Here is a 26696-nt window from a genome sequence, read left to right as displayed (position 1 = left end):
AGTGCAAATTTCAAAGGATGGCTGTGCTGCAGTTAACATATTGTTACAGAAAGTGCGGACTTGGTAGGTTTTACCTTTAAATGCAAACTGGGCTCAGTTTCTCCCCCATCCCTAGTTGTAGTACAACTTAAGAGATTTTAATTAGTGTTGCGTTGATATTTTTGTCCATCCCTCCCATTCTGAGAAGTGTGACGTCAGAAGGATTTCTGGTCCACTTATTCTGTTTGCATCAGAATTCACAGAAATCTAATTCCTCAAGCATTTCTAGTTCAATGAGACATTTTTTCACTGCTGTATCACAGCCCTTTCTTCTTGGAGTTTTGAAAAGTTTGGCAAGTTTTATAGCATTGTAGGTTCACTGTGTCAGCCTTTGGATGGTTGGAACAAATCATTTTGATTTTATAATAATTGGGATGTTCAGGTTTTATGATGCTGGAACAGGGTTTGACCTATCCACCTTTTAAATATATGTGCTTGTAGAATATAAATGCTAGAAAGGATTATTTTGTTGGGTTGTGGTGATTGTAAAACAACCTGGGTAGCAGAAATGTTTAATAGGCCTTGCAGCAGCTAAATTTGAGAGTGGTGTATGTATTACAAAAGCGTGTGATTCCTGGGCATTTACTGCACTCATCATAGAAGTCCAACATCTGTTTAAATGGCATCTGTCCTGGGTGCATGTTACTTCCAAATCATTTATCTATTTCAGATGTTATTCCCCCCTGTATCTCTTATTGCTGGTGGTTTTTATACAGATTGTGTGTCTCTATGCTTGTTCTCAGTTATGTTCTTCCCCATGTAGTGTGTGTGTGTGTGTGTGTGTGTGTGTGTGTATGTGTTGTGTTTTTACTCCAAATTGTTTCTCTCCTGGGTGGCTGCTGGGTGATATATCAATATTTGATCTCTCTCCGAAGTGTGTTTCTGCTGGGTGGCTGTTCATTACCAAAGAGTGTCTCTCCAGTGTGACTATTGGCTCTCTATCCGATAATCTTGATCTCACTCTCCCATCTGTCCATTACTAGATCTTTGTTTAACAAAGTTCTCTGTGCCCTTTAGTGCCAGAGAGGTGGCGTATTGAAATGGTAACTGAGAAAACGTTCCCAAATACTGCTTTCAGATGACAGGGTCACAAATACAGCTTTGCTCGATTGCCCACAAAATGAAAAGGCACGCATGTAAGTAGCAGCACACTCTGTTGATGATGTTGCTATACACAAACACAGCCAAATTCTTCCCTAGTTTCAGTTCCAATAGCTTCAATTCTCTGAGACCCAAGAATATTCTGCACTGCAAGTCTTCAACGAGTAGCATGTTAGTGCTGCTGTGCACTGAGTTTTAATACTTTATTTATTTTACAAATTCTTAAACTGCCTGTTAGAGCATGGTGCTGATGATGCCAAGCTTGCAGGTTCAATCCCATATGGGATGGCTTCATATTCTTGCATTTCAGGAGGTTGAACTAGATGATCCTCGGGGTCTCTTCCAACTCCGCAATTTTGTGATTCTGTGTAATCTTCATAGCTGCCATGTTGCGCCTGCCAACCTGAAGCCATCAAAACACCCAGGGAAATAAGCTCATCGTTTGTTCACCCTCAAACAAGCTGTACTTTGTCCAATAGTCCTGTTATACCTGAACTGGTCCTTTCTGCATTATGGAATTTAGAACTTTATTCTCCTACGCAAATAATTGTTCATGAATTGGTGCTCCTAATACCCTAGGAAGTATAACATGTAAAGCTTTAAACCTTTACAGCGCACATGGAGTAAAATCTACAAGGTCTATTAAGACAAAAGCAAAACTTAAACCAGAAGTCAGTATGCACACACAGTCATACCTTGGGTTACAGACACTTCAGGTTGTTTGTTTTGGGGTTTTGGCGCTCGTGCATGCGCAGAAACACTAAATCGTGCTTTGTGCATGCACAGAAGTGCTGAATTGCAACCTGCACGTGCGCAGGTGCTGCACTGCGGGTTGCGAACGCTGCGGGTTGCGAGCGTGCCTCCCACAGGGATCACGTTCGCAACCCGAGCGTCCACTGTATTCACACACAGTGGAGAATGTTCACACACAGGAGAATAAAGTCCTGGATTTGTAATTTCCACCATGGCTCTACAGACCAGAAAATTGAACATTGGCTTAGCTGTCAGTGTGGTTTCCTCCTACAGGCCGGCATGTCCAACTTTTTTCTTTTTGAAAAAAAATATAGATTTGTATGCTTCACCATTCATTCCTCACTTTTAAGAAAAAAAGGACCCACAAATCAAAAATAGTTATAAAATACACTACAGGTGAATGTGTGCATTTGAGAGAGAGAGGAAAAAAGAGACAGGTGTAGTACAGGTACTTGCAGATCAAACCTGACTGCTGACAGCTCTGCTCTCTTCAAATTAATCTGTCCAAAAAAGAAAAAGGCTGCAGAAGTGAGCTCACTGTGGGAGATGAAAATGGTTTAAAAAGTTGTCATAGCACCTTGTTTTCCATTATCTCCTGTGTGGAAGCTCCTTGGCGTTCTGACCATGATCCAATCAACTATAGAGGCGTGTATTATTACTGACTAGGTTGCGGCTACATAGTCGATAGTTAGCAATCTTTACTCTGAACTAGCCTACAGGCTATACTAAAGATGGTAACCAGCCAATTTAATCTTTTATTTATGTACTCATTTACTACCCTCTTAATTAGTGGCTTTGTTTTACTTTTAAGTTCTGATTTTACTTTTTTTTTTTTTGGTTACCTGCATTTTCAATTTTATTTGAAAATAAACTTATTCTTCATATATATATAGTTTAAATTCAACGCACGAGCCCACTCCCAGCCCAGCACCATCAGTCTATAAATGTGTCTGTCTATCTTAGCCCTGTCTTTGTGAGGCAGAGGTTCCTTCAGCAGAGTGTTTTGCATTCGTCTTGTGCTAGAGGTGCCACTGTCAACAGTGGTTGCGTGTATAGGTGAAAGTCTTAGCAACTTGTCAGGTGAGTTCCCTGTCACCAGCAATGATTATAGAGACTGGGAGAAGGAGCCCTCCACTTCCCAGATGGCTGCAAGATGAACTGAAATCCACCTCGCCAGCCCTTCCCAGAAGCTGCGCTGAAGAACTCTTAACTGCAACTCAGGATCTGGGCCATTACTTTCTTAATTGTACCGTAGTTACTTCTGCTTATTTTTCCTTGTTAAAAACTGATTTAAAAGAACTGCTTAATAGCTTTGCCATTTAAAAACCATCATTTTTATTTTCTTCCTAATTTATTAATAAGCCTTCTTCCCCTCTAGAATTGCTTCCCCCCCAGGGCTTACTAATACTCTGCGTTAACAAGGCTTTAGTTAGATGCACCTCTGCTTTTGTGACATGCACACAAAACACACACAAAAGCAAGAGGCTGGAGAGATAGTGTTACCTCAGATTGCATCTTCTGAGGAGCTCTTTTGCGAGATGTGCCTTCACCTATTGACGCTGTTTGTCAAAAAAAAGGAGGAAACGGTTGACAGGAGGGCAGATGTTGGAGTGCCCTCTCCGCTGTCACCTCATCCCCTTTCCCACCATGTGTTTGTTGCGATGCTTCCAAGGGAACAGGAGCAATTGGCAGGCCCCCAGCTGGCTCCAGCCCACCGGCCAATGTGCCGGTCGAACTCCAGTCCTTGGTGCAGCATGAATCTGTGACCCAGAGCTTCAGAAGCTTCAGAAGCTAGGCACGCAACTCAGCAGAGTAAACGCACAACAAAAGTGGCAGGGAGAGGCTGTGTAAAGCATATTTACAGCAGTTTATTCAGCGTATATCAGGACAAAGGGAAAAACATGTCTTCTCCCTTTCACGTCCAAGCAAGCAGCATAAGCAAAAGCTATACACAAACGGAAGTTCCCGGCAAGCTGTGCTGGAGTGTAGACAGGCATGTGACGCACAACAATCACACCTGTACTTAAGGTGGAATGGAATATTCTAACAGTGTTGTGGGGAAAGTCTGCAATGGAGAAGCCTGTTGGATCTGCCAGGGCTCTTCCCATGATTCAGAACTAGCATGAGCAGGCTCCCATTGCAACTCTCTGCCTCACGTCCCAAACTTAGGAGTGGCTTTTTGAGTTGTGCACGAGCCTTGGTGAAATGCAGAATGGGAAGGGGATGATCTCATTGAAGGGCCCAATGGGCTGTGGGGGCCTTCATTAGGGAGAATGAGAAACGGAGACTAGCAACGGGAAGAGGGAAGTACCTCTAGATTCCCTGCCCATGCCCTCCCCACACCAGGCTTGTCTCATCTTCCCACCATCCAAACCAGCTCCTTCCGGGGAGGAGGAGGCATGTGAGAGTGAGACAGTCTCCATGTACTCACTAAGGAACAGCAAGCTCCAGAAAGAACACCCCTTTCATATTTAGGAGGAAAGAGAGGTACACAGGAGGTTGATTCAGCAGTAGTCAGGGTAGTAAATGAGGGGAATAGCAACCTCTGTATTGTGTAGTAAAGAATAGGGTCCTATCTATTTGCATTGGCTCAAATGCCTTCAGGGGCTGAAGTACCAAAGCCTTCTCTCAATACAAGTCAATGGGAAAACTTCAAGGGATTTCAGCTCAGTTCCAGGAAAGCAGTAGACACAGGGCTGCAGTGAGGAGACATCCTTGCACTTGTGGTATAATAGATGCAACTGAAAATATGTAATTATGCCCCGTGTTATGAACACATCAACTTTCCTTCTGAAGTCACATTACATTATCTGTCTTGCTCTCTTTGAGGAAGGGTGGAATGGTTTAGTCTGGGATATAGATATATAAAAAGGTCAAGGTCAAGGACCCCTGGACGGTTAAGTCCAGTCAAAGGCAACTATGGGGTTGCGGCACACATCTCGCTTTCAGGGCAAGGGAGCCGGCGTTTGTCCACAGATAGCTTTCCGGGTCATGTGGCCAGCATGACTAAACCGCTTCTGGCGCAACGGGACACCATGACGGAATCCAGAGCACACTGAAATGCTGTTTACCTTCCCACTGCAGTGGTATCTATTTATCTACTTGCACTGGCGTGCTTTTGAACTGCTAGGTTGGCAGAAGCTGGGACAGAGCAATGGGAGCTCACTCTGTCACTGGGATTCGAACCGCCATACTTCTGATTGACAAGCCCAAGAGGCTGAGTGGTTTAGACCACAGCGCCACCCGCATCTGGGATGTTGAGTATGGTCCAAGAGTTCCTCCTCTTAAATGCAACACACACACCAGTTTTTGCTCTGACACCTCTGTTTTCAAGGGAAATAGATATTGCGCTTGCTTCCTTGGAAATTTATGGGCATTCAATTGTGTGGGGGCATTGTGGGTATCTTGCATGTTCTATGTTTGATGGAGCATTGAATGACTCTTGGCAGTGAGTATGGCAGGCATCCAAGGATATGGTCTTCCAGGGTCCTTCATCCTTGAAGGTATATCTCTGGATTTTCTTTTTCTAAGTGTCGGGTTTTTTAGTTTTTTTGCACTCATAATGTCTCCCTGCTCCAGATGTAGAGAAATGTTTTATTTTCCTGTCTTCAGACATTTTCTTGTCTTGACTGAGGTCTCAGGGCAGTAAAATGGCACTTGGTGTATTCTTTCACATGAAGTTCAAGTGAGGGGCTTTTAAGGTCCGAAAAGACAATGTGTCGACACTGGTGACTGGTAAAATATTTGTTACAGTTGTCCATTCAAGTGGCTGAAACAAATCCTTGTCGGGTAGCAGCTTATCAGTATTTATTACAGTAAGAAAGAAAAGCTGCCAGAACGCTCAACAGAGATATATTTCCTGATGGCAGCTGCCCTTCCTCCCTTAGTAGAGGTACGCAGTAGATCTTTCTGAATGTGTACAGGATCTTTTTTTGGGGGGGATATAGAGATGAGCCCTAATCGTGTAGAGAGTTGTTAGTGCTGAAATATGTGTAATCAACATGAAGAGCTCTTTTGTGAAGCCCTTATGCAAATCATACAAATATCAAAATGGTTTAATTGGGTTGTATCCAACAAAGTCATCCCATTAGTGCAAAGATTTCTGTCTGCATAATGTAACTTCCTCATCTTCTTCTCTCCCCCTTTGCCCCTCTAAATCTGCTCTGGTGGGGGGGGGGTTGGATTACCCCCAACTTCAGGTCTTTATTTGGCTATGAACTCACTAGGTGAGCTCAGGCCAAACAACACTTTACTCTTTGATTCCGTTTCCCCACCTGCAATACAGAGGATAAGAATATTCACTGACATTGCATGATAGTTATAACTACTGTGTATGATAGATGAGAAACGCTTTGACCACTTGAAAACATTATATAAATGATTTTGATGATGAATACGCCTTTGTTGAGTAAAAAGTTACTGTGCACAAAATATAATGATCATGAATTGTCATTTTTGGTTGTCAGCAAAGTTCTGTAGGTTCTTCTAATTTAATGGTTGATAGGATGAAGATATTTTCCTTTCTTATGAATACTTGACATACTCACATACCGTTTCTACTTTTCAGGTCTACCAGAACCAAAGAGAGAAGCTGTATTTCAAGGTCTGGGAATGGATCAAGGATTTTACACATCTAAAGACTTCCTGCCATTGGTGGCTATGGCAAGTAAACCAGGTAGCTGTAAAGATATGTTCTCACGATATTTATGCAAAACATTTATATCCTCACATTTCGATATGCTTAATACAAAAACAAAATACGAAGTATCAGGATCTATAGTTACTCAGAATCTTACTAATAAAAAGTCTTCAATAAAAGGAAACCTTGCATTCTGTCCTCCACCCTGAACCAGGAAGGAGACATATATGTTGTAATGTTCCATATGGAAGGCACACAGAGCATGGGTTTTATAAAACAATATAAACTCGTATGCAGGGAACAACGCAAGTCATTCACACTACTGAGCATAGAGTTTTGCCCTTGCCCATAGGGTGGCATTCAGTGAGCCAGAGATGCCATTTTTGTGCACATTCTTGAGTTTCCTTTAGCAAGCCTCTTTAAAACGTTGTGGGACTCTCCGGCTCTGAAGGAAAATGGAGCTGTGTGTCCAGAAGAAGTCTTTAAACACAGGCCATAGTGTTGATTTTCCAGCAGCTTAGAATGAAAAGTCATTCATAGAAGAGCACGCAATTATGATTTAGTGTTATGTGCATGAGCCTTAGGGCTCTGTCACATTCCCTCCCTTTTTCTCCCCCTGTGCAAAGAGGATTTTTAACTAGCTGTGGTTATGTGTTATGCCCAAACTAGGGGACATTACAGTTTCCTGGGGAAAAAGAAAAAAGAAACAATAGTTTTCCATGAAAGTGGTGGTGGTGGAGGAATATTTCTGGACACCTTTATATTGGGGTGTGTGTCTCATTTATTTTTCAGTTGTGTGGATTACCATGATAAATGCAAATCAGCAGAGGCATGCAGTCTTCATTTTGCTAAGAAAAATAGCTTTGTCATTGCTCCAGCAATTGCAACGATAGAGCTGTAATTAGGTCAGTAGCATTCCTCATTATGAAAGAAAAGCCCAATGGAAATGACACGGGGCCATGACAGAGTTGCTCCCAGTGATTTATTTATTTATTTTGAGGTGGAGTCTCCCATTGGTCTCTCTACCACCAGCTGCAATAATAACCCAAGGTAGGAAATGACTCTACTTCCTGAAGTAGCCTGGTTCCTGGGCGTGTTCTGCCCAGCGACATTCACAGAGCAACCATGGTGCCACTTAAAGTGATGACAAGGCTTTTTTTGGTTAAAGAGAGAAAAAGCCCCCCCCCCTCCCTGTCACCTCATAGGATAAGATGATGAACATTTTGAAATCTGTCTACTGTCTTCGGGAGGTGGAGTCTATGAACCTGTGACATTCGGCAAGGCTGAATTATTCAATCCTGTGTGAATATTAATACTTATTGAAGCAGTGTACTTCTCCTTGTGGAAGCTGCCAAGAACTACTTACATTTGGTGGTAACGCCGCATGAGAACCATAATACAACTAAGTTGCCCGTTCCATAAGTAGACCTGACAACTTACCATACCTGTGGCAGCTTTGGCCAGGAATGTGTGGTGCTTTGGGCCTAAACCTTTTACTTCAGCGTTCGAATCTCTGCATTGAAGGTAATGCACAATTATTTACAATTGGCACTTGGCTCACCTCTGTGTCAAAACCCTTTGTCTTAAGTACAGTATCGTGGGAAGAATTTGGGTTTGTGTAAAGACATGAGTTGAATGGAATCTAGGCATTAGCCGAAGAGGACGGAACATCTCACTGACATTTCCAGCAGCTTATGAATGTGTCCCTTTTTCAGACATTATATTGAAAAGCGAACATGGTCACCCATTTTGGCTAATGTTGATTTCAATACCTGTTTCGTCAGTATTTTATTGATTGATTTATTGATTTTACTGTTGTAAACCACTTAGAGGTTGTGGTGGGTTTTTGTTTGATATTCAAGCAGTATATAAATTTTGTTAAATAAATAAAATAATTGTGGGTAGGGGCAGTGGATCCATTAAGCAGCTTTATTTGCCCTCAGTGACATCAGCACATTTCTAAATCTTGTTAGCTATGTATATTTCTAATGTGATCCCTGATTTGCTAGGCTTCTTCAAGTGACTATGGCCAGGAAGAAAACACAATAGAAGAACAGCATATTGGGGAAACAAACAGAAAAAAACAATCAGAAGGAATATCCTCAGCATGGGGATGGGTTCAGGAAATAGTTCAATGGACTCCTTTGTCCCAAACTACTGTAGTACTTTAGTTGCCTGAAATAAAACTGGTGAAAATGTGACCAGTCCTGATAAAATTCAATTCTGTCTCTATATGGAAAAATAAATGGTTATGTACTATGTTATGCTGAAGGTTTCCATGTTCGTGTGGTGGGGTTTTTTTAAGTTTCCAAAGGCCTGTGCTTAACTTTTTTTTTGTTCTTGGAAGAAATTGATACTTGTGGTTCTCCACCCTTGCTGTGAAAATTCACAACTACCGCAGCACAAACGTAAGAATTATAGACCACTGGTGATATGCTTTAAAAAACATAGTCTTTTGAATGAAACTATCACAGGCCCCTTCAGATTACAGGTTTATTCTATTTATGGTATCATTTTAAAAATTACAGTAATTTCTTTAATCAGTGGTTAGCTGCATTCTGCCTGCTTTTAAAGTGCAACACATTGTATGGATTTTGTGTCTTTTAAGGGTTGTTGTTTTTAAGCCTTTCTCAGTATCCTGTACCTTACCAGACAGTGACTTATTGACGCTGTACAGACTTTCATATTTCTCCTCATAATTCTTTTAAGAAACAAAACAAGTAGGAAACAAATATGGCACGCATGGCCAAAGCCATGACGGGGCTTGTAATCCAGAAACAGCTGGAGGGCCAAAGATTCCCCACACCTGATATATGCACATACATAAATATGGTGGTGACAACAGGCTCTAGGTAGATTGAACCAGAGCCAGGAGCCCTGGATATCAAGCACAAATATTATTCCCATGTGCAGGACGCCATCTTGTTTCAGTGGACATGATTCGCAAAGTAAGAGTGGTTGGAGCTGTTTTCCTTTTTATAACCTCAGTTTCTGCCATTTGTAGTCTACCTCCACAATTGTGGAGCCTTCTTTGGACAAGGGCTTGAGTAAGTGGGACTCTAAGTCACATTAGATCGGGTGACAGACAGAATTTCTGGTAACAAGATTTCCCTCTCTCTTTCTCAAGAAATAGTGATGCCGATAAGAATGAGTCAAAGGTTTAATTTTTTGAATACCAGGATCTTAAATCAGTTTCACTCAATCTGACAAGGCCTTACAGTCTCCCCTTTATTTTTATTTTTAAAGAAGAAATGCATTGTACTTTATTTCCTGCCAAGACAGGAAGGCAGTGCTGCTAAAGGGTACTGACTATGAAATTACATGTATGAGCATATCTTAAAAATGGGAATAAAACTGTCTTTCAATGAAGCAGAATAATTTGATAGTGACTCTCCATGCTCGGAAACTGCAAGATGCAATTTTACATTGCTTCGAGTATAAGTGCCGTTTGAGCTGTCATGCAGAAATAGCTTTCTGGGTTTTTTTCCCTCTCTCTTCCCCTCCTTGAAAATGGGGTTTTCCTTTCATCATTCAGGAATGTGCGCCTGTCGCTCTCCATTGCCATCAATACAGGGAGCAGTGATTGTTCTTGGAGCGGGCGACACTGCTTTTGACTGTGCAACGTCAGCTTTGCGCTGTGGAGCTCGTCGCGTATTTGTGGTGTTCAGGAAAGGATTTACCAATATACGGGCTGTTCCTGAGGAGGTAAGTTTTCCCAAAATTGAAACACCAGAAGTACTAATAGGAAATACATTAAGGTATGCAACACTGGTTTGGGGGGTGGGGGTTATTGCCGTATTCCCTTAACATTAAAACATGGGCAATTGGGGCCAGCCGGCTTGGGGGTTGATCAGAGAATTGGGGGTGAGGGGAGCAGCCATTTCCCAATAGGGCATTTGTTACACTCAAAATTTGACTCCCCCCCCCCCCACAATTTAATTTCCTTCATCCAAGGGGATAAGGTACTGAGGTCTATACCCCTCCCCTCCACGCCCATGGCAGGATAGAAAAAAATAGCATTGGAAAGGAAAAATTTTGAGCAACATGGTGGCTAGCAAGCAAAGGACGAGATAGTTCTTCCCCTACTCCCTGCCTATCATTTGCTCCCTACTGCTTTTGTTTGGAAACAAATATATAAAAAGAAAATCAGAGGGAAAGGTACCAATTGTCACAAATAGTGTGTGGTTTCATTTTCACATGTTGCGCTGTAGCTACAGAGGACTTATCCACACTTCTTTTTGTCCCGCTACTTTCCCCTGGGAAAAGCCACTCTTTAGTGCTCAGTCGAAGCAATTCAGGTTTTCTCCAGATTCACATTTGCTTTGATTTAGAGCTAAAGAGCTAGTTTTCCCTGGGAAAGGAGCAGAGCAATGGGAAAATCATGTTCATACCCATGTCTAGAAAGCTCAGGTCAAGCAGAAAACCACTCGGACCCATGCTTTCTAGGCACGGGACAAGCAGAAGTGTAGACAAGCCCAGAGACAGCTTCTCCCATGTGGTGCTATCCCTTTAAGAAGTTTGTTATGTACTGCTATGTTTGGGAGGGAAGACCCCTCTGGGAGGTTAATGGAGAAGGCTAGAACCTCAGCCAGAAGCAGCGTGCAGGTGGGTGTTTGGGTGTGAGGCAGCCAGCATAGAATAGGACCACAACAAAATAAATACTAAATCTACCCTCTGATTGTAAAAATAAACATTACATTGATATCTGCCTTTACTGGTGCATCTGGGAGAACATCACATACCACTCGTGAAAATGAGTTCCAGCTGCATGAATTTGGGTGTCCTTCAGTGAGTCTCCTTTAACCAGGAGAAGGCAGTGCATGGAGGGTCAGCTCCAGGTTTTTGCAGGATAAGACATCCTCCATGGGCCCTCTGTCAGTGCATCTACCTCCATATCACTAATTGCTTGCTGCTCTTATTATTCTACCTGCTTGCTTGCTTGGCAGAGAGTCATGACATTTCCTCTTCCTCACCACCACCACCACTGTTATCTGGCCCAGGGTGAGAGGTGGGTGAACATGCTGAAGAGAAGAAGGAGGTCCATCAGGCTTTTGTCAGACATGCCAACCTTTTGCGCCAGCCCTGAGAGTGTGTCAATTAATGTGTCTCTTGTGCCTCCTTCTGACCATAGCACTGTTGACCTGGTGGACTCTTCATGGCCTCTTGGAGTCCTGGCACATGCCCAGCCTCAAGCCCTTCAGAGTTGGCCCTGAAATACAAAAACAAGTGTGTGCAAGACGGGTTCATTATTCACAGCATGTTTCTGTCAACTGTGAGGAGAGTTTTTTATCGTAAGAAAACCTTCATGTAACTTAAAATTATACAAGTGTGGAAATATTTCCCCTCAGGAAGACATTGAGATATAATAAACCTGTCTCACACCTGATGGTTTTTGCCGTCTCATAACACTGTGCCAGCCACTTGAAATAAAATATTGCTATGAGGTGTTTACTGTGGTCTTCTTAGGAACTGTAGGATGTTCCTAAGTTTATACTGACTCAGACCATCTAGCCTAGTCTTGAGAGCCAGTGTGATGTAGTGGCTAAGAGCAGTTGACTCGTAATCTGGTGAACCGGGTTCGATTCCCCGCTCCTCCACATGCAGCTGCTGGGTGACCTTGGGCCAGTCACACTTCTCTGAAGTCTCTCAGCCTCACTCACCTCACAGAGTGTTTGTTGTGGGGGAGGAAGGGAAAGGATATTGTTAGCCACTTTGAGACTCCTTAGGGTAGTGATAAAGCGGGATATCAAATCCAAACTCCTCCTCCTCCTCCTCTTCTTCTTCTTCTGACACCCCTCCTACTACATGTCCTTTAACCAGAGATGCCAACAGTTGAATGTCAGACTTTTAAAACAAGACACGTGGGCTCTACGCAAGCCTGTGCAGAGCTTGTCTGAGGCCTGGGGCAAGAATTCCCAGTCAGCTAAGAGGCATGGGGCATCTTGGCATGACAACACAAGTCCACCAGGCCCCTGAGGGGGCTCCCTGGCCAGATTAGCCTTCCAAAGCCTGGGGCAAGTGTATCAGGCTGCCCCTTGCACTCTGCACAGGCCTGGCTCTATGTATGGGTTGCTCTGTGCCTCAGGCTTTCTATGCAAAAGGTCCCAGGTTCAGTTCTCAGCATTTCCAAGTAAGAGCTAGGAGATAGTACTGGAAAGCTGCTGCCTGCCAGTGTAGACAGTACTGAGCTATATAGACCAATTATCTGAATCAGTATAAAGCATCTTCCTACGTTCCTATGATCTCTATTGCATACCCTCCGTTTCTCCAATGAAATAGGGACGTCCTATTCCATAATAACCACAACCACAACAATTTTATTATTTATACCCCACCCATCTGGGCTGCTTCTGACATATATAAAAACATGATGGAACATTAAACAACTTCCCTATACAGAGCTGCCTTCGGGTGTCTTCAAAAGGCTGTAGAGTTAGTTATCTCATTGACTTGGGGGTTGCATAGCTCCATACCCTCCAACGTTTCGCTGAGGAAACTAGGGTCGTCCTAAGGAAAAGCAGGACTTTCTGGGATCAAACCAGAAGCCACAATGGCTTCTGTAAATCTGGGACTCTCTCTGGAAAATAGGGACAGTTGGAGGGTCTGCTACTGTTATTTTTTAAAAATATACGATGACATTTGAACGTTCCCATTTATAGACATGCAGTTTAGCACTTGGTAATACTTTTGTAATTCCTGTTGAGACTGGGGGAAAATTACACACACACACACACAGAGAGAGAGAGAGAGAGAGAGAGAGAGAGAGAATGAGAATTCTGGGTGGTTACTTCAGTTTTCCAAATATATAAATTATAACTATCCAGGTGCACTGTACAGATTACCATACTCCATTCTAGGTGGCATTCAAATGATTACTTACCACAAAGTGGGAATGTTGTTTTTTTTAAAAAAAAAATACTTTGCAGAGGAAATCCATGTATCTGAGGTGATGAGAGCCTCCCAGCAATGAATTCACCCAGGTTGGCAAGTCCCCAAAGCAAGGTCTGCTTGAGTTTCATTGGCCCATCACTCCAGTTCACATGTGGCTGTTTTCATGAGCCAGTTCACCTTTGTGACATGACTCTAAATATTGACCTTCTGATAGAGGAAATGTACATGTAGAGCCACTCCAAACTGTGTGTGATATTTACACGCCTTGTCCAACTGGCCACCATAAAAATGAACAACTTTTAGATGTCTATGAAGAGCAGGCCAGGATTTTTTTTTAAAAAAAATAATTTTTATTGAAATTTAAGATCACCAACCAACACCCACCAACAAAACATCAAATTTTGTTACATATGTCCTACTTTATGCTCCATAGAGCCATTGACTTCCCTTCCACCAGTTTTCCTATTCCATTCTATAATTCACAGTTTCTTTAATTAAACATTACATCATGACATAAGATTTACTTCAGTCCTGCCAACGTTTTCAAATTTGTACAGTTCTCACTTATATAAATCATAAATTTACTCCATTCTTTTTGGTACTTTGTCTCCTCCTGATTGCGAATTCTGTGTTTCAATTTAGCCATCTCAGCATATTCAACCAACATTATCTGCCATTCTCTCTTTTTTTTAAAAGATATTTATTGAGATTTTCCATTTTATACATAACAAAAAGAAAGAGAAAAAAAGAAAAAAAGAAGAAAAAAAGAGAGATTAAAAAGGAAAAATATTAAAAACACATAAGTTTCATGTCATATTTTCCAATAACATATTTCCTTGACCTCCTCATACCTCCCCTTCTTGTATTCCAGTTCAAATTATTCATCCAGCAAATCCTTATCTCCTAGCATTACAGCTATAAACCTTATTTTCAATCCATCTTCTTAAATTATTGTAACTTATACTTTTACTTATATACAAAAAAGAACTATTTTTTTTTCATATTCTTTTGTATCATTACAGCTAATAACCTCTTAATTTCAATCCAACATCACTCAGTGCTCCTTAATATTACAATATTTTTGCAGATAGTCTTTAAATTTCTTCCATTCTTCTTCTGCCGATTCTTCTCCCTGGTCACAAATTCTGCCAGTCAATTCTGCCAGTCCCAACATTATCTGCCATTCTCCTATCGTTGGCATCTCCTGTTGCTTCCACTTTTGAGCTATCAAAACTCTAGCTGCTGTTGTTGCATGCAGATATAGTCTTTGATCTATCTTCTTAATATCTTCTTCCACCAAACCTAGCAAGAATTCTTCCGGCTTTTTGGGAAAACTATACTTAAACATCTTTTTTAACTCATTATAAACCGCTTCCCCAAACTCCTTTATTACATGACCACCACATGTGATAGAAGTTGCCATCCTTTTCTTTGCATTTCCAACAGGTTTTACTGCTTGTTCTATACATTTTTGCCAATTTGATGGGAGGCAGGCCAGGAATTTTATTTACATGTGGGAGAGATCCTCAGAAAGAAAGTCTGTGTGTTGAATTCATGTGCTTTAAAAAAAAAAAAAAAAAGGTTACCAATGTTTTGAGGCACAACTTAATTTGGAACTCAGATCAGAGTTTCAGTAGCCAGCATGCATACGCCACACACATATTAAGCTTCTGATTGGCATCTTAATCATTTATTTTATTATGAAAGCTTTTTATTTCAGCTTTAATTATCGCAATGTGTTGGGCTTGCTTTGTTGTAATTTATGTGCCGCATACCACGGATTATTGCATAATTCACACTAATGAGACATCAGATATGCCCCAGTTACAAAATATATGCGGAAATAGCCCCCTCTCTTCAGGGACAGATGTAGACCTAACGGTTGCACAAGGTGACTAGTGGGGAATCATCTAGAACAGAGAGTAATTTTTCATGCTACATAATTTATGTTCTGGAGTTTTTTTGTCAGAGAGTAATAATTTAGAGAGATTATTTTTGAACAAATGTAATAAATACACTAATTTATTCTTAGCACAACTCTGATGGTAGTTCCCTGGTTCTTATGTACGAACTGTTGTTGTTTTTTGCTGAGGTGTAAATATTGTTTGCAGATTTTTTTCCTCCCTAAAACAGAGGTAGAAAACCAGTGGCCTTCTATATATTGTTGAACCACAGCCACCATCACTTTTGACCATGGACTATGCCATACCTTCCAACATTTCTCCCGTGATAATAGAAATGCCATATTCAATATTAACAACAACACACCCCACCCATCTGACCCAACATGTATAAAAACACAATAAAACATTAAACATTTAAAAAAGAACTTTCCTATACAGGGCTGCCATCAGATGTCTTCTAAAGGTAATTATCTCCTTGGTTCAGTGGTTGCTGAACTCCATACCCTCCAACATTTCTTTGATGAGAATAGGGACACCCTAAGAAAAAAGGAAAATTCCAGGATCAAATCAGAAACCGGGACAGCTTTTCTAATCCTGCCACATTTTTTTTTTAACCATAAAAGTTAGTAATCTTATCAACTTTAGTGAACACAAATAGAACACAATGAACCCTAAAGGTTTGGCTCTGAGAAAAAGAGTTAAGCTCTTCTTTAAATTTCATATCCATTTTGCATAAGCCTTTCAAGAGATGCCCAGTTTTTGGAATAATTTCAACTCCTGCCTTAATGTGAAAACATCTTTGACCAAATTAGCAAGTCAAGCATCTGGTAGCATGACTAGAAGTTATATTCTTAAATTCACAAAGAATAGATTCACTCAAAATGGTGGGTGTTATTGAAGCAAGAAGTAAATCATGGGTAGGCAAAGGCTCAGGGGCCGAATCTGGCCCAATCGCCTTCTAAATCCGGCCTGCAGACAGTCCGGGAATCAGCGTGTTTTTACATGAGTAGAATGTGTCCTTTTATTTGAAATGCATCTCTGAGTTATTTGTGGGGCCTGCCTGGTTTTTTTCACATGAGTAGAATGTATGCTTTTATTTAAAATGCATCTCTGGGCTATTTGTGGGGCATAGGAATTCGTTCATTCCCCCCACAAAAAAAATATAGTCCGGCCCCCCACAAGGTCTAAGGGACAGTGGACTGGCCCCCTGCTGAAAAAGTTTGCTGACCCCTGAAGTAAATAATGGAGGTCATTTGGGTGACATTTCAGGAGGTTTGCAGAAGCATTCCGGGAGTCTAAATTTTGGTGGGCAAAAGCAGGGCAGTGAAACTGGCATACCTCTTTTGCCTTTTAGTTCTGTCTCCTGTTTTGTAACAATGGCAGCACTCGTCCCAGTCTCAGAATAGCACTACATTTTGACATAGTATCATAGTGATAGAAGGGGGCAGGGCTTTTTTCAGGGGAAACTCACAGGAACTTAGTTCCAGCACCTCTCAGGTGGGTTCTGGCACCTCTCAGGTAAGCATCATTGCCATTCTAAGAGAATGAGGGAGGTCATGGTGAGTTCTGGCACCTTTTTCCATCTAGAAAAATAGCACTGGCAGAGAGTGGGAAAGATATTCAGCAGTCTCTGGGTGGTTTGCTGCCACGATCACAGCGAAATATGGTGGCACACTGGGAGAGGAGAGTAGGAAGTCTCCTTGCACAAGCAGATTTTGTTTTACTTGTTCAAGGAGTTACTTAGCACTCCTTTGAATTCAAGCCCTGGTTTCTGTGGCAGGTCTCATCCTCAAGGGTCCTGTCATTGTTACAAATGTCTGTAGCCTCTGCTTCTCTTTTTCAGGACCAGCTATTATGAGGTCATAGTTACGTACTGGTGGTATTGTGTTGTGAATGTACAATGCACATCTGCTCTGTTGGATAGGCATGTTGGGATCAAGTTCTCTGTGTGGGATCTCACTCTGTGTGGGATCTCTAGCTGGAATTTGGGAGGGGTGCTTGTCCTGTCATGGTTGTTACCCAGACTGTAGCTGCTCTACTGTTGTCCTTTTGCTGTGGCCTCACAGTCGCAACCTCCCATTTTTGTAGATTAACAGAGAGAAAGAGGCATGATGTTGATGATTGATTGATTGATTAAATTTGTATACTGCCCTATACCTGTAGGTCTCTGGGTGGTTCACAACACCTAGACAATATACAAAGCACAAAATACATAATAAAATACATAATAAAGGTAAAGGGACCCCTGACCATTAGGTCCAGTTGTGACCGACTCTGGGGTTGCGCGCTCATCTCGCTCTATAGGCCGAGGGAGCCGGCGTTTGTCTGCAGACAGCTTCCGGGTCATGTGGCCAGCATGACTAAGCCATTTCTGGCGAAACCAGCGCAGCACACGGAAGCGCTGTTTACCTTCCCGCTGGAGCGGTCCCTATTTATCTACTTGCACTTCGACGTGCTTTTGAACTGCTGGGTGGGCAGGAGCAGGGACCGAGCAATGGGAGCTCACCCCGTCGCGGGGATTCGAACCGCCGACCTTCTCTTCGGCAAATCCTAGGCTCTGTGGTTTAAGCCACAGCGCCACCCGCATCCCAAAATACATAATAAAAATAATCAAAACAAGTAACAGTATTAATGCATACTGTCAGTATTGCCTGATATGCCATCCATCTTCTCTTTTTCTAAGTTCTGAAGTCCTGTGTGTGTGTGTGTGCAATAGACTGCTATCTGCCAGTGATTCCATCTGCCATGTTTCTTGCAGATATGTGGAGGTAGTGTGTATATCTGCGGAGGCACCCATTTCTGGTTTACTAAACCAAGTGTTGGGAACCTTGGGCCCTCCAGATGCTGCTGAACTACATCTCTCATCATCTGTGGCTGTTGGCCAGGCTTGCTGGGGCTGATGGGAGTTGTAGTTCAGCAACACCCAGAAAGCCACAGGCTCCCCATACCTGTACTAAACCTTCACGTGTTTGTTTCCTTCTTGCACTTTAATGAGGAGTGGTGCACATAGCAATAGTAGAATTTTGGGAGAAAGGAGCTTGGGGGAAAACAGAGAGTGCAGGTTTGCTGCTCTCACTAAATTGGGCTTTGCTGCTTTGAATTCATTCTTCAGCTGAAATCATTGACATTTAAGAAAAGACATCTGACCAATGGGAGTAGAAAGAATTGTGACTATTGGTCATGGAAGATGTTGCTTTGTGTAGATTCAGTATGTGTCAAATGAATGGAAATAAAAATAATCATAAATGATAATTTAAATGCAAAAAGAGACTGGATGAATCCCAGACTTGAGGAATATTTTACAACGACAGCCTTGCCTTACACATTTTAATTCATTTAAAACATTTGTGGATTTGATAATTGGGCACCACAGCAAGTAGCTGACAACGGAATGTGTGTAGGTCTAACTGCTATTCCCAGAACAGATTGTGTGGTCTCCTCTCATATTGGAATGATAATGAAGCCTACTGTAAGAGCCTTTCACAAAGATGAAGCCGATTCCATTTCTGACTTCAAATCCAAGAGGTCTCCTAACAGATGCTGCTAATTAAAAGTAATGCAATTCCAGAAGTAGTGGGTGGTAGAAAAGATGGTTAAAAAGACAGTTTGATCTTCTGATTGGGGGGAGAGAGGTTGATGTGTATTGAGAATATTACCATTGTCCTGTTCGGATGCATATCTCAACCTGCTGACACTGGAATCTACAGAACGAGCCACAATAATAGATTGCAGCCCAGTGTGTAGACTGCAATCCAAGGGGGCCAAAGAGGAGGAGAGCTGGAGGTGGATGACTCACTCTATTCCAATGTCCCACCAGCTCAGCAGAGCGGAAAGTGAAGATGGAGTGGTTTTATTGCGTTCCTGTTTTACTTTGCCAGTTTATGTTTCATTTAAGATTCCTCCCCCCTTGGAAACAATGGAAAGGAAATAGGCTATGCCAACGCTGTAGTTTATTCCCTCTTTTGGAAGAGAGGGTTGGGATAGAGAGGGTTGTAAATCCTGTGGACCTACAGACCCTCCCGGAACCCCCCTGGCATATCTCTCCTGTGCCATCTTCAGTATCACAATAACTGGCTGTGGATCTTTCCACAGCCTCGTGGAGAGGCTTGAGATACCAGATTTCTACCTCTGATGGTAGACCTTTCTCTCTATCCTCAAAGAGGGAGATTCAAATACTCAGCACTCCTGGGAGGCCTGCAATAGGATTGCAGGGTTAGAAAGTAACACAAGCGTTATCTATTTATATAGAATATTTGTAGACTTTTCTTTTAGGGTCAGACTCTCTCAAGATAGCTTTCAACATACAAATTCACCTTTAAAAAAAATCAATAGCAACTATGTTATTTTCCCCCTTCCAGGTAGATCTTGCAAAAGAAGAAAAATGTGAATTTCTCCCCTTCCTTTCCCCTCGGAAGGTTGTAGTGAAAGGAGGGAAGATTGTTGCTATGGAATTTGTTCGGACAGAGCAAGATGAAGACGGAAAGTGGAATGAGGACCAGGATCAGATTGTCCGCCTGAAAGCCGATGTGGTGATCAGTGCCTTTGGTTCAGTCCTAAGTGACCCTAAAGGTATTTCTCAGTTACAAGGGGCATGATCCAGCCGCAGTTATGCACATTTAAATCCCACTGATTCAAGTATATGCATAATTGTCACATTGAAATCAGTGGGACTTACTTTTGGTTGGGTTTTCTCCCAGGATGTACTAAATTCCTAAGAACAAACGCTTTGATGACTGGAATGTGCACATTTCAAATGGCTACAATAGAATGGAGGGTGAAATTTGATTTGAAATATTGTTCCCTGCCTCAGTTTCATTCTTTAAAAAGAGCACATTCGTTTTCTTATTTGTTCCTTTCGTAACTTGCATTCGTGCTCCTCTGTAGAAAACGTAGATCACTAAATCTCTTTTCTGTTCCCTAACAACTCTGCAGGAAACTTAGGTAGGAAGGAACAAGTTAGGGAGGTCAATTTTTAATTGTGTATAGGAAGGGGCCTTATGCTGAGTTACGCCATTCTTCCATATAGCTCAGAATGCTCTACATCAAACTTGGGTCTCCAGCTCCCATCTCTAGCTCCCATCATCCCTAGCTAGCAGGACCAGTGGTCAGCGATGATGGGAACTGTAGTCCAAAACAGCTGGATACCCAAGTTTGGGAAACCCTGGCTTACATTGGCTGGCAGAAGCTCTAACTAGAGATGCCAGGGTTTGAACCTGTGACCTTCTGCATGCAAAGCAGGTGCCCTATGCCTAAGCCACTGCTGCCCTTTTCCATTTTAAAAGTGAATGCCTATGCCCATCTCATCATGCTGCTTTAGAATGCATGCCAATCTATATACATTATAGCCTTATTCAGTCATTGCTCATGCAAAGGGCTTGTGGGGAAGCTTTTCTAGTCATGTAGGTTCCCTGTGCGATCTAGAACCCTTGAGGCAGGGAAAAGGAACCACACTGTGGAAGATGCACCCAAACACGGGGGAAGTGTGTTCTTTGAGGATGAAGGCTCCATCTTTGTTTTGCATGGCCATTGCCCCTTCGTGAAAGTAAGTGTTGCTTAGAATTTTGTTGCAACTGCAGTAAGTCTCTTAGCTATTATAGGACTGCTGTGAGCAACCCTTTGGCGGATACATTGATCCGGCAAGGGAGATGTCGAGATTGGGCACTTTAACCAAGAGATGGAATGGGAAAACTTGCATTGAAGTAAAGTTATTCATGAAGGCGTGTAAACCTGTTTGGACATATAAAAATGGCAGCTGGCAGGAACACCCAGAGAGGAGAGGTCTGCTATCACCATCACCCATTTCCTCCCTACTCGCACATGAATGGACATCAATGATTCTGTGATTCTGTGAATGGGGGTGATCCATGTGTACCAATTTGTTCCTCTGTGTATTCTTCGTATGCATGAACATTGAACTGAATGGGCCTAATTTAATCCAGTTCTTTGTTCATTGGAAAAAGGTAATGTACGCCCTTAGTGCTGGGCTAGATGAGCCTTTGGTGTCATTTACTTGGGCTCTTCTGATACTTCTTACGCTTTTCTATCATCCCCAACCCCACCCTGCCAAAACTTTTTATAGGGAATTTGATTTATCGGTTGCTTATGCCCCGAAGAGAAAAGAAACGAGCAACCGTTGAATCACTAATGAAGTCCTCATTGCTGAAGTTAACTTTAATTGGATCTTATGAGAACATATTTGAAAAGCTGACCTATTAAATAAGAAGCTGAATATAGATTTGCCAAATGACGCCAGTAGTGTCTATAGTCTCGTCCAGCTGTAATATCAATCAGTTTAGTGGTCTTAGTCTGCTTATCCTCTTTTACTGTAGTCCTGTGGTGAACTCAGCAACTAATGTTATCCAACAACCCGATTAAATCCCAATTTTCTCTCTCATCTATATATATATATATACATATATATATATATATGATGGCTAGTTGTTGCGGAGGGTCATGTTGATTTTTTGACAAGCATTAATCAATAGAGAAATGTAGATTGGAGGAGAAGAGACAATGGTGGTATCAGAGTGGTCAACAGGATTATGGTCTTCTGAGCAGAACTGAGCCTTGTGATGTTCCATCAAAAGAAAACTAGGGTCCCTGAATCCCTGCTACTTGGTACCCCCAAATTTTGAGGCCTCTATGCCAGCCTTGGGTCCTTTGATGTCATTGGACTATAACCCCTGCTAGCCAGGGATGATGGGAGTTGTAGTGCAACAACATCTGGGGACCCAAGGTTGGGAAAGGCTGCTCTATGCCCAGGGCATGGCCACTAGAGGGTACTGGGCTGTACTTCATCTTCATCCATTCCCAGTGTACAGTATTAGTCATTTGGCATAGGATGTTCTTCTGTACTTCAGATGTGGCAGAGAATCTTGAAGTTTTCATTATTGGAAGCATTCGGGGTGAGATTTCTAACTTTGGTCGAGGGAAGTACCAACTTTTTCAGCTTGAAGGCCACATTGAGGGTTGGCCATGATTCCAAGGGCCACATATTGGCATGTCACGATCTCTCACACATCCACAGTCACACCCATACATTCAGCAGACATTCATCCCACCACCTCCTGCCCAGTGTCTAAATCAATATATTTATCTATATCTGATCTTTCATTCTCTCTGTGTATTTAAATATTGCCTACATGGCTGCCAAATTATTGGAGGCTTGCAGGAGCATCATAAATCACCTGGAGGACCTATAGATGGTCTACAGGCTATAGATTAGCCACCCTTGCTTCAGTCCCAGTGTGGCTGGAAGATTTATAGTAAATTTCAGCTCTTGGATATATCCAAGGTTAAATTTAAAATATAATGACAAGAATTTATCTTAAGATGACTTACTGTGATTATTTCGTGTGATTTAGAAATAACTAGAGACATTTATGTTTCTGGGGGATATTAACACCTGAGACAGGGGGAATCCTGAGAAAAATTCCCCCTGTGCCCCCAACCTTTTCAAAAGGGCACTCCGAAAACTATTTGCCCCTCATAGTTGTGAAACATGATTATGTTTTGTTGTTTCCCTGCGCTAGGTCTCTTTTCAGCCTGGTCTCCGCAGCCTCCACAAGGAATGTATTTGTGGTAGATGATGAGGGTGATGATAAATATTTATTTGTTAGTAGCTTTTAAGGAATGAATTATTTAAGGTTGCTTTGGAGAAAAAGAAAAAAAGGCAAAAGAGCCGCAATAAAACTCGCAGTACAAATAGTCTGCCACCCTTCCCCATATTTGTTTCTCGGCTGCAAAAAGTTGTCCTCCTTTGTTCTCTGCACTTCAATTTCCTGTTGTTGCCACAGGGACTCCATTTTCTCCTGAAAGGGCTGTTCTTGGCTATAGTCAGCGTTGCCATTTATACAGTGCAGGAAGCTGTCTTATGCTTGTCATGAATTCTGCTCAATATTGATCCAGAGATAGATTCCAACATATTGTTAGCAGAGTAAAAAATAAATAAACTTAAGACACATTTTAGGATTCCCCAGAAATAGACCAGAGGCAATTGTGTTTCATCCAGCAGAGCTTTACTGCTACTGAAGGCAAATGAGCATAATGGTCACAAATTCAATACATTCAGGATTAAGACAGTCCGTAAGAAATCCAGTTGCAGCAGACTTAAACCAGGCATCCCGAAACTCGGCCCTCCAGATGTTTTGGGACTGCAACTGCCATCATCCCTGCCACTGGTTCTGTTAGCTAGGGATGATGGGAGTTGTAGTCCCAAAACATCTGAAGGGCCGAGTGTGGGGATGCCTGACTTAAACTTAAAAGAACTTGCAATACGACTAAAACATTAATACTAAGCATACTATGTACAGAACACCACACCAGAAGGAAAGAGAGAGAGAGAGAGAAAGTGAAACTCAGGCTCCTTCTGGCCTATTATTATAGTCAGAATGACCTTGGGTGAAAGAGATAACAGAACCAGTTTAAACCAGTTGTGCAGCTTCTCTGAATATCCCAAATATCAGCAACCTCTGCTTGTTTCTAGGCAGAATAGAAACTTACTTGTCAACTTGAAACCTCCAGCTTGTATCACACAGAGACACTTCCCAAACCCTCTTGAATTAATTAGAATAGGAAAGATCTTTACATATCAAATCAATACTTTCTGTACCAAGAAATGCACACTCATAATGCTGTCAGTCCATTGGTCCATCTCAATATTGTCCACACTGACTGGCAACAGCTCTCTCCAGGGTTGCAGGGAAGCATATTTCCCACCCCTTCATGAAGATGCCACACAGATGAACCCTGGGACCTTTTCCATGTATAGCCTATGCCCTGCCACTATGTGGAAGCCACTCCCCACTGTTGAAAACGTTTGCCACTGATTGATTGATTATATTTCTATGCTGCTTTTCATCCATTTTAACGTTTAATGTTTTATTATGTTTTTGGATATATGCCGGAAGCCGCCCAGAATGGTTGGAGCAACTCAGCCAGATGGCCAGGGTACAAATAATAAAAAAAATTATTATCAGTGTTTCCTAAACTTGGGTCTCATGCTGTTTTTTTCAGACTACAGTTCCCATCATCCCTGACCACTCATCTTGGTAGCTAGGGATGATGGGAGCTGTAGTCCAAAAACAGCTGGAGACCCAAGTTTGGGAAACACTGCGGCTTACAAACAATAAATAACAAAAACAGGATAGGACATAATAGAACATCACAAATACGGCATAAGCCATATAGAATCATTAACAAATCAGGAGAGAAGCAATTGCAATCTATGAGGCACTATTAACAAAGCAACAACTAAAAAAAAATAAGCTAAACGTCACTATTAAAGTCATTATAGCCTTGCTGAAGAGGCATCCTGTAACAAGGCTGCCTTTCCAGAAGGGAAACATTCCGCTATACCAGCACAATTCACAAAGTTTATTGTCACTATTATATGTTGCCGCATATGTGCATTGCTAACATGCCTTTGAAACAACTCAGTGATGAGAGGTAAAAGCATGATCACATGAAAAAAGCCTTGTTCACGTGGCACACCCATTACAAATAACACAGAAAGTGCATAATTTTCAATGGGATTATTTTTACAGGGGACAAAAAGCCGAGTTACTTTAGGAGGCTATTTTAAGCACCGCTTCGTGTTGCCTCAGACAGTTGCTGTGAAGCACAACGTGATCTTTCTGTAATTATTATTATTTCCCATTTCCCCAATACCTGCACAAGAATAGGCTTTCCTCCCTTGTGAATAGCTATGCTCAGAGTTTCTGCTTATCATTATTTGCCAGGTTTCACTAGGAGTTGATATCACATATGCTCTTACTAAGAGGCCATTGATAATCTTAAGTTTGGCAGCAGACCTGAGCCCGGAATAATGTGTTTTATTTCCACATTAGCTGCTGTAAAGAACAGAATAGAGAGGAATATAGATATGTACATATGTATATAATGTTTTTTTAGAATGCAGAAGTACACACCTTAAGAGAACTATGTCATACCTAAATAAGCAGGAATATATATTGGATGAATGGTGGACCTTGACTATTGCAGTCACAATTTTAGAAATAAAGAAAAAAATAATGCACACAAGTTTTCTAGGTAGAGGCCTATAGCTATTTCCCCTCCCATATTTTTTTTAAAAAGAAAGCAAGTTATTTTATTAATCAAGAGATGATCAGGATTTTTTCTTTCAGCCAGAGCTCACCAGAACTCAGTTCTGGCACCTCTCAGGTGGGTGCCATTGAGAGGTGCCATAACTGAGTTCTGGTAATCTCTGGCTGAAAAAAATCATGTTCATCTCTTGAATAATAAAATAATGTGCTTTCTTTTTTAAGAGAACAAGGGAGGTGTTCAAGGTGAGTTCCGGCACCTCTTTTTCTAGAAAAATAGCACTGGAAATGAGTGGACCCTGGCTGCTTTGTTCTCAGTTTTAGAATTAAAGGAATGTTAATGATGCATACAAGCTCTTTAGGTAGAGGAATATGGAAATTTCCTCCACTACCACCTCCTGCCTGTTTTAAATAAAATTGAAGCAATAAATATCCATGTTCTTCTAAAGTTGCTGTCCCAGTAAGACACGAGGTAAAATTTGAAGTACAGTACGTTCCACTTGAGGGTTTTTCTCAGGAGAAATGCCTGACGTTTTGAGAGAAGACAAAATAATTTCAATAGGGCTAGAGAAATGTATCAGTTTAGCCGAGGAAAGAGTTTGTACATCCTTAATGTGCCACAAGAGGCATCTCATTGGCTCCAAGAGCAGCAGAGACCAGGTTGTGCCTGAGATTGATTGTCTGGGGGTGAGGAAGTCCCAAAGAAAATGGAGGAAGGCCCACATCCTTAGCAGGCCACCTATATCATCACTCTGTGCTGGTGCACTAAAAAGCTGATAAATTTTCGTGAGAGCTTAGAAAAGAAGAAGCGAAGGGTGCTGTGGAAATATGGAGAACTGACCGTAAGACTTGAAAATAATGAGAGATACGGAAATTGTTCTATTCACTCATCCTTACCAGGGTCTAAAATCACCTAGCTGAATCTAGCTTACTTGGTTTATGATGTATCAAAATGGCGGTGCAAACTGTACATTACAGGAAGAGCTCAGAAATATGCTTTTCTATCTGCTTCAGTTCCCTAAGAAAGCCAGTCAATTTAGGCTCCAAAGCAATGTTCTCCTGTGTCACTTTCTGTTGAACCTTTTAAGGGTGTTTTTTTGTGTGTGTTTTTTTTTGCCTTAACAACACAAGAGCCAAACTGGCTCTATCATAAAGTTATTGCCATCTTCTCCTTTCTTTACGTTTCTGGTTTAAGCAGAAGTCACTATATATCCCAAGTGCAGTCAAGGGAATACCGGCAGTTTTCGGTGAAAGAAGTCTGCAAGATGTATATCAAAAATAACATTAATGAGCTGCAAACGCCAAAAT

General features: G+C 41.8%; 1 protein-coding gene across 6 annotated transcripts in view; it reads left to right on the top strand.

The window, feature by feature from the left end:
- Nucleotides 1-26696, top strand: part of DPYD (dihydropyrimidine dehydrogenase) — a 512239-nt gene that overhangs the window by 240750 nt on the left and 244793 nt on the right. For 5 of the 6 annotated variants that reach the window (XM_083620602.1, XM_083620600.1, XM_083620601.1 and 2 more), the window contains 3 exons: nucleotides 6461-6568; nucleotides 10068-10237; nucleotides 19686-19896. The exons of the other annotated variant lie outside the window; for it this stretch is intronic. In XM_083620602.1, the coding sequence (XP_083476728.1) occupies nucleotides 6461-6568; nucleotides 10068-10237; nucleotides 19686-19896 (489 nt within the window). The remainder of the gene's footprint in view (nucleotides 1-6460; nucleotides 6569-10067; nucleotides 10238-19685; nucleotides 19897-26696) is intronic. 6 annotated transcript variants of the gene reach the window in all.

This window comes from Podarcis filfolensis, assembly GCF_964270895.1.
Source record: "Podarcis filfolensis genome assembly, chromosome: 6".
Lineage (NCBI taxonomy): Eukaryota > Metazoa > Chordata > Lepidosauria > Squamata > Lacertidae > Podarcis > Podarcis filfolensis.
Note: the sequence above shows the minus strand (reverse complement) of the source record. Positions and strands in the feature narration are given on the sequence as shown.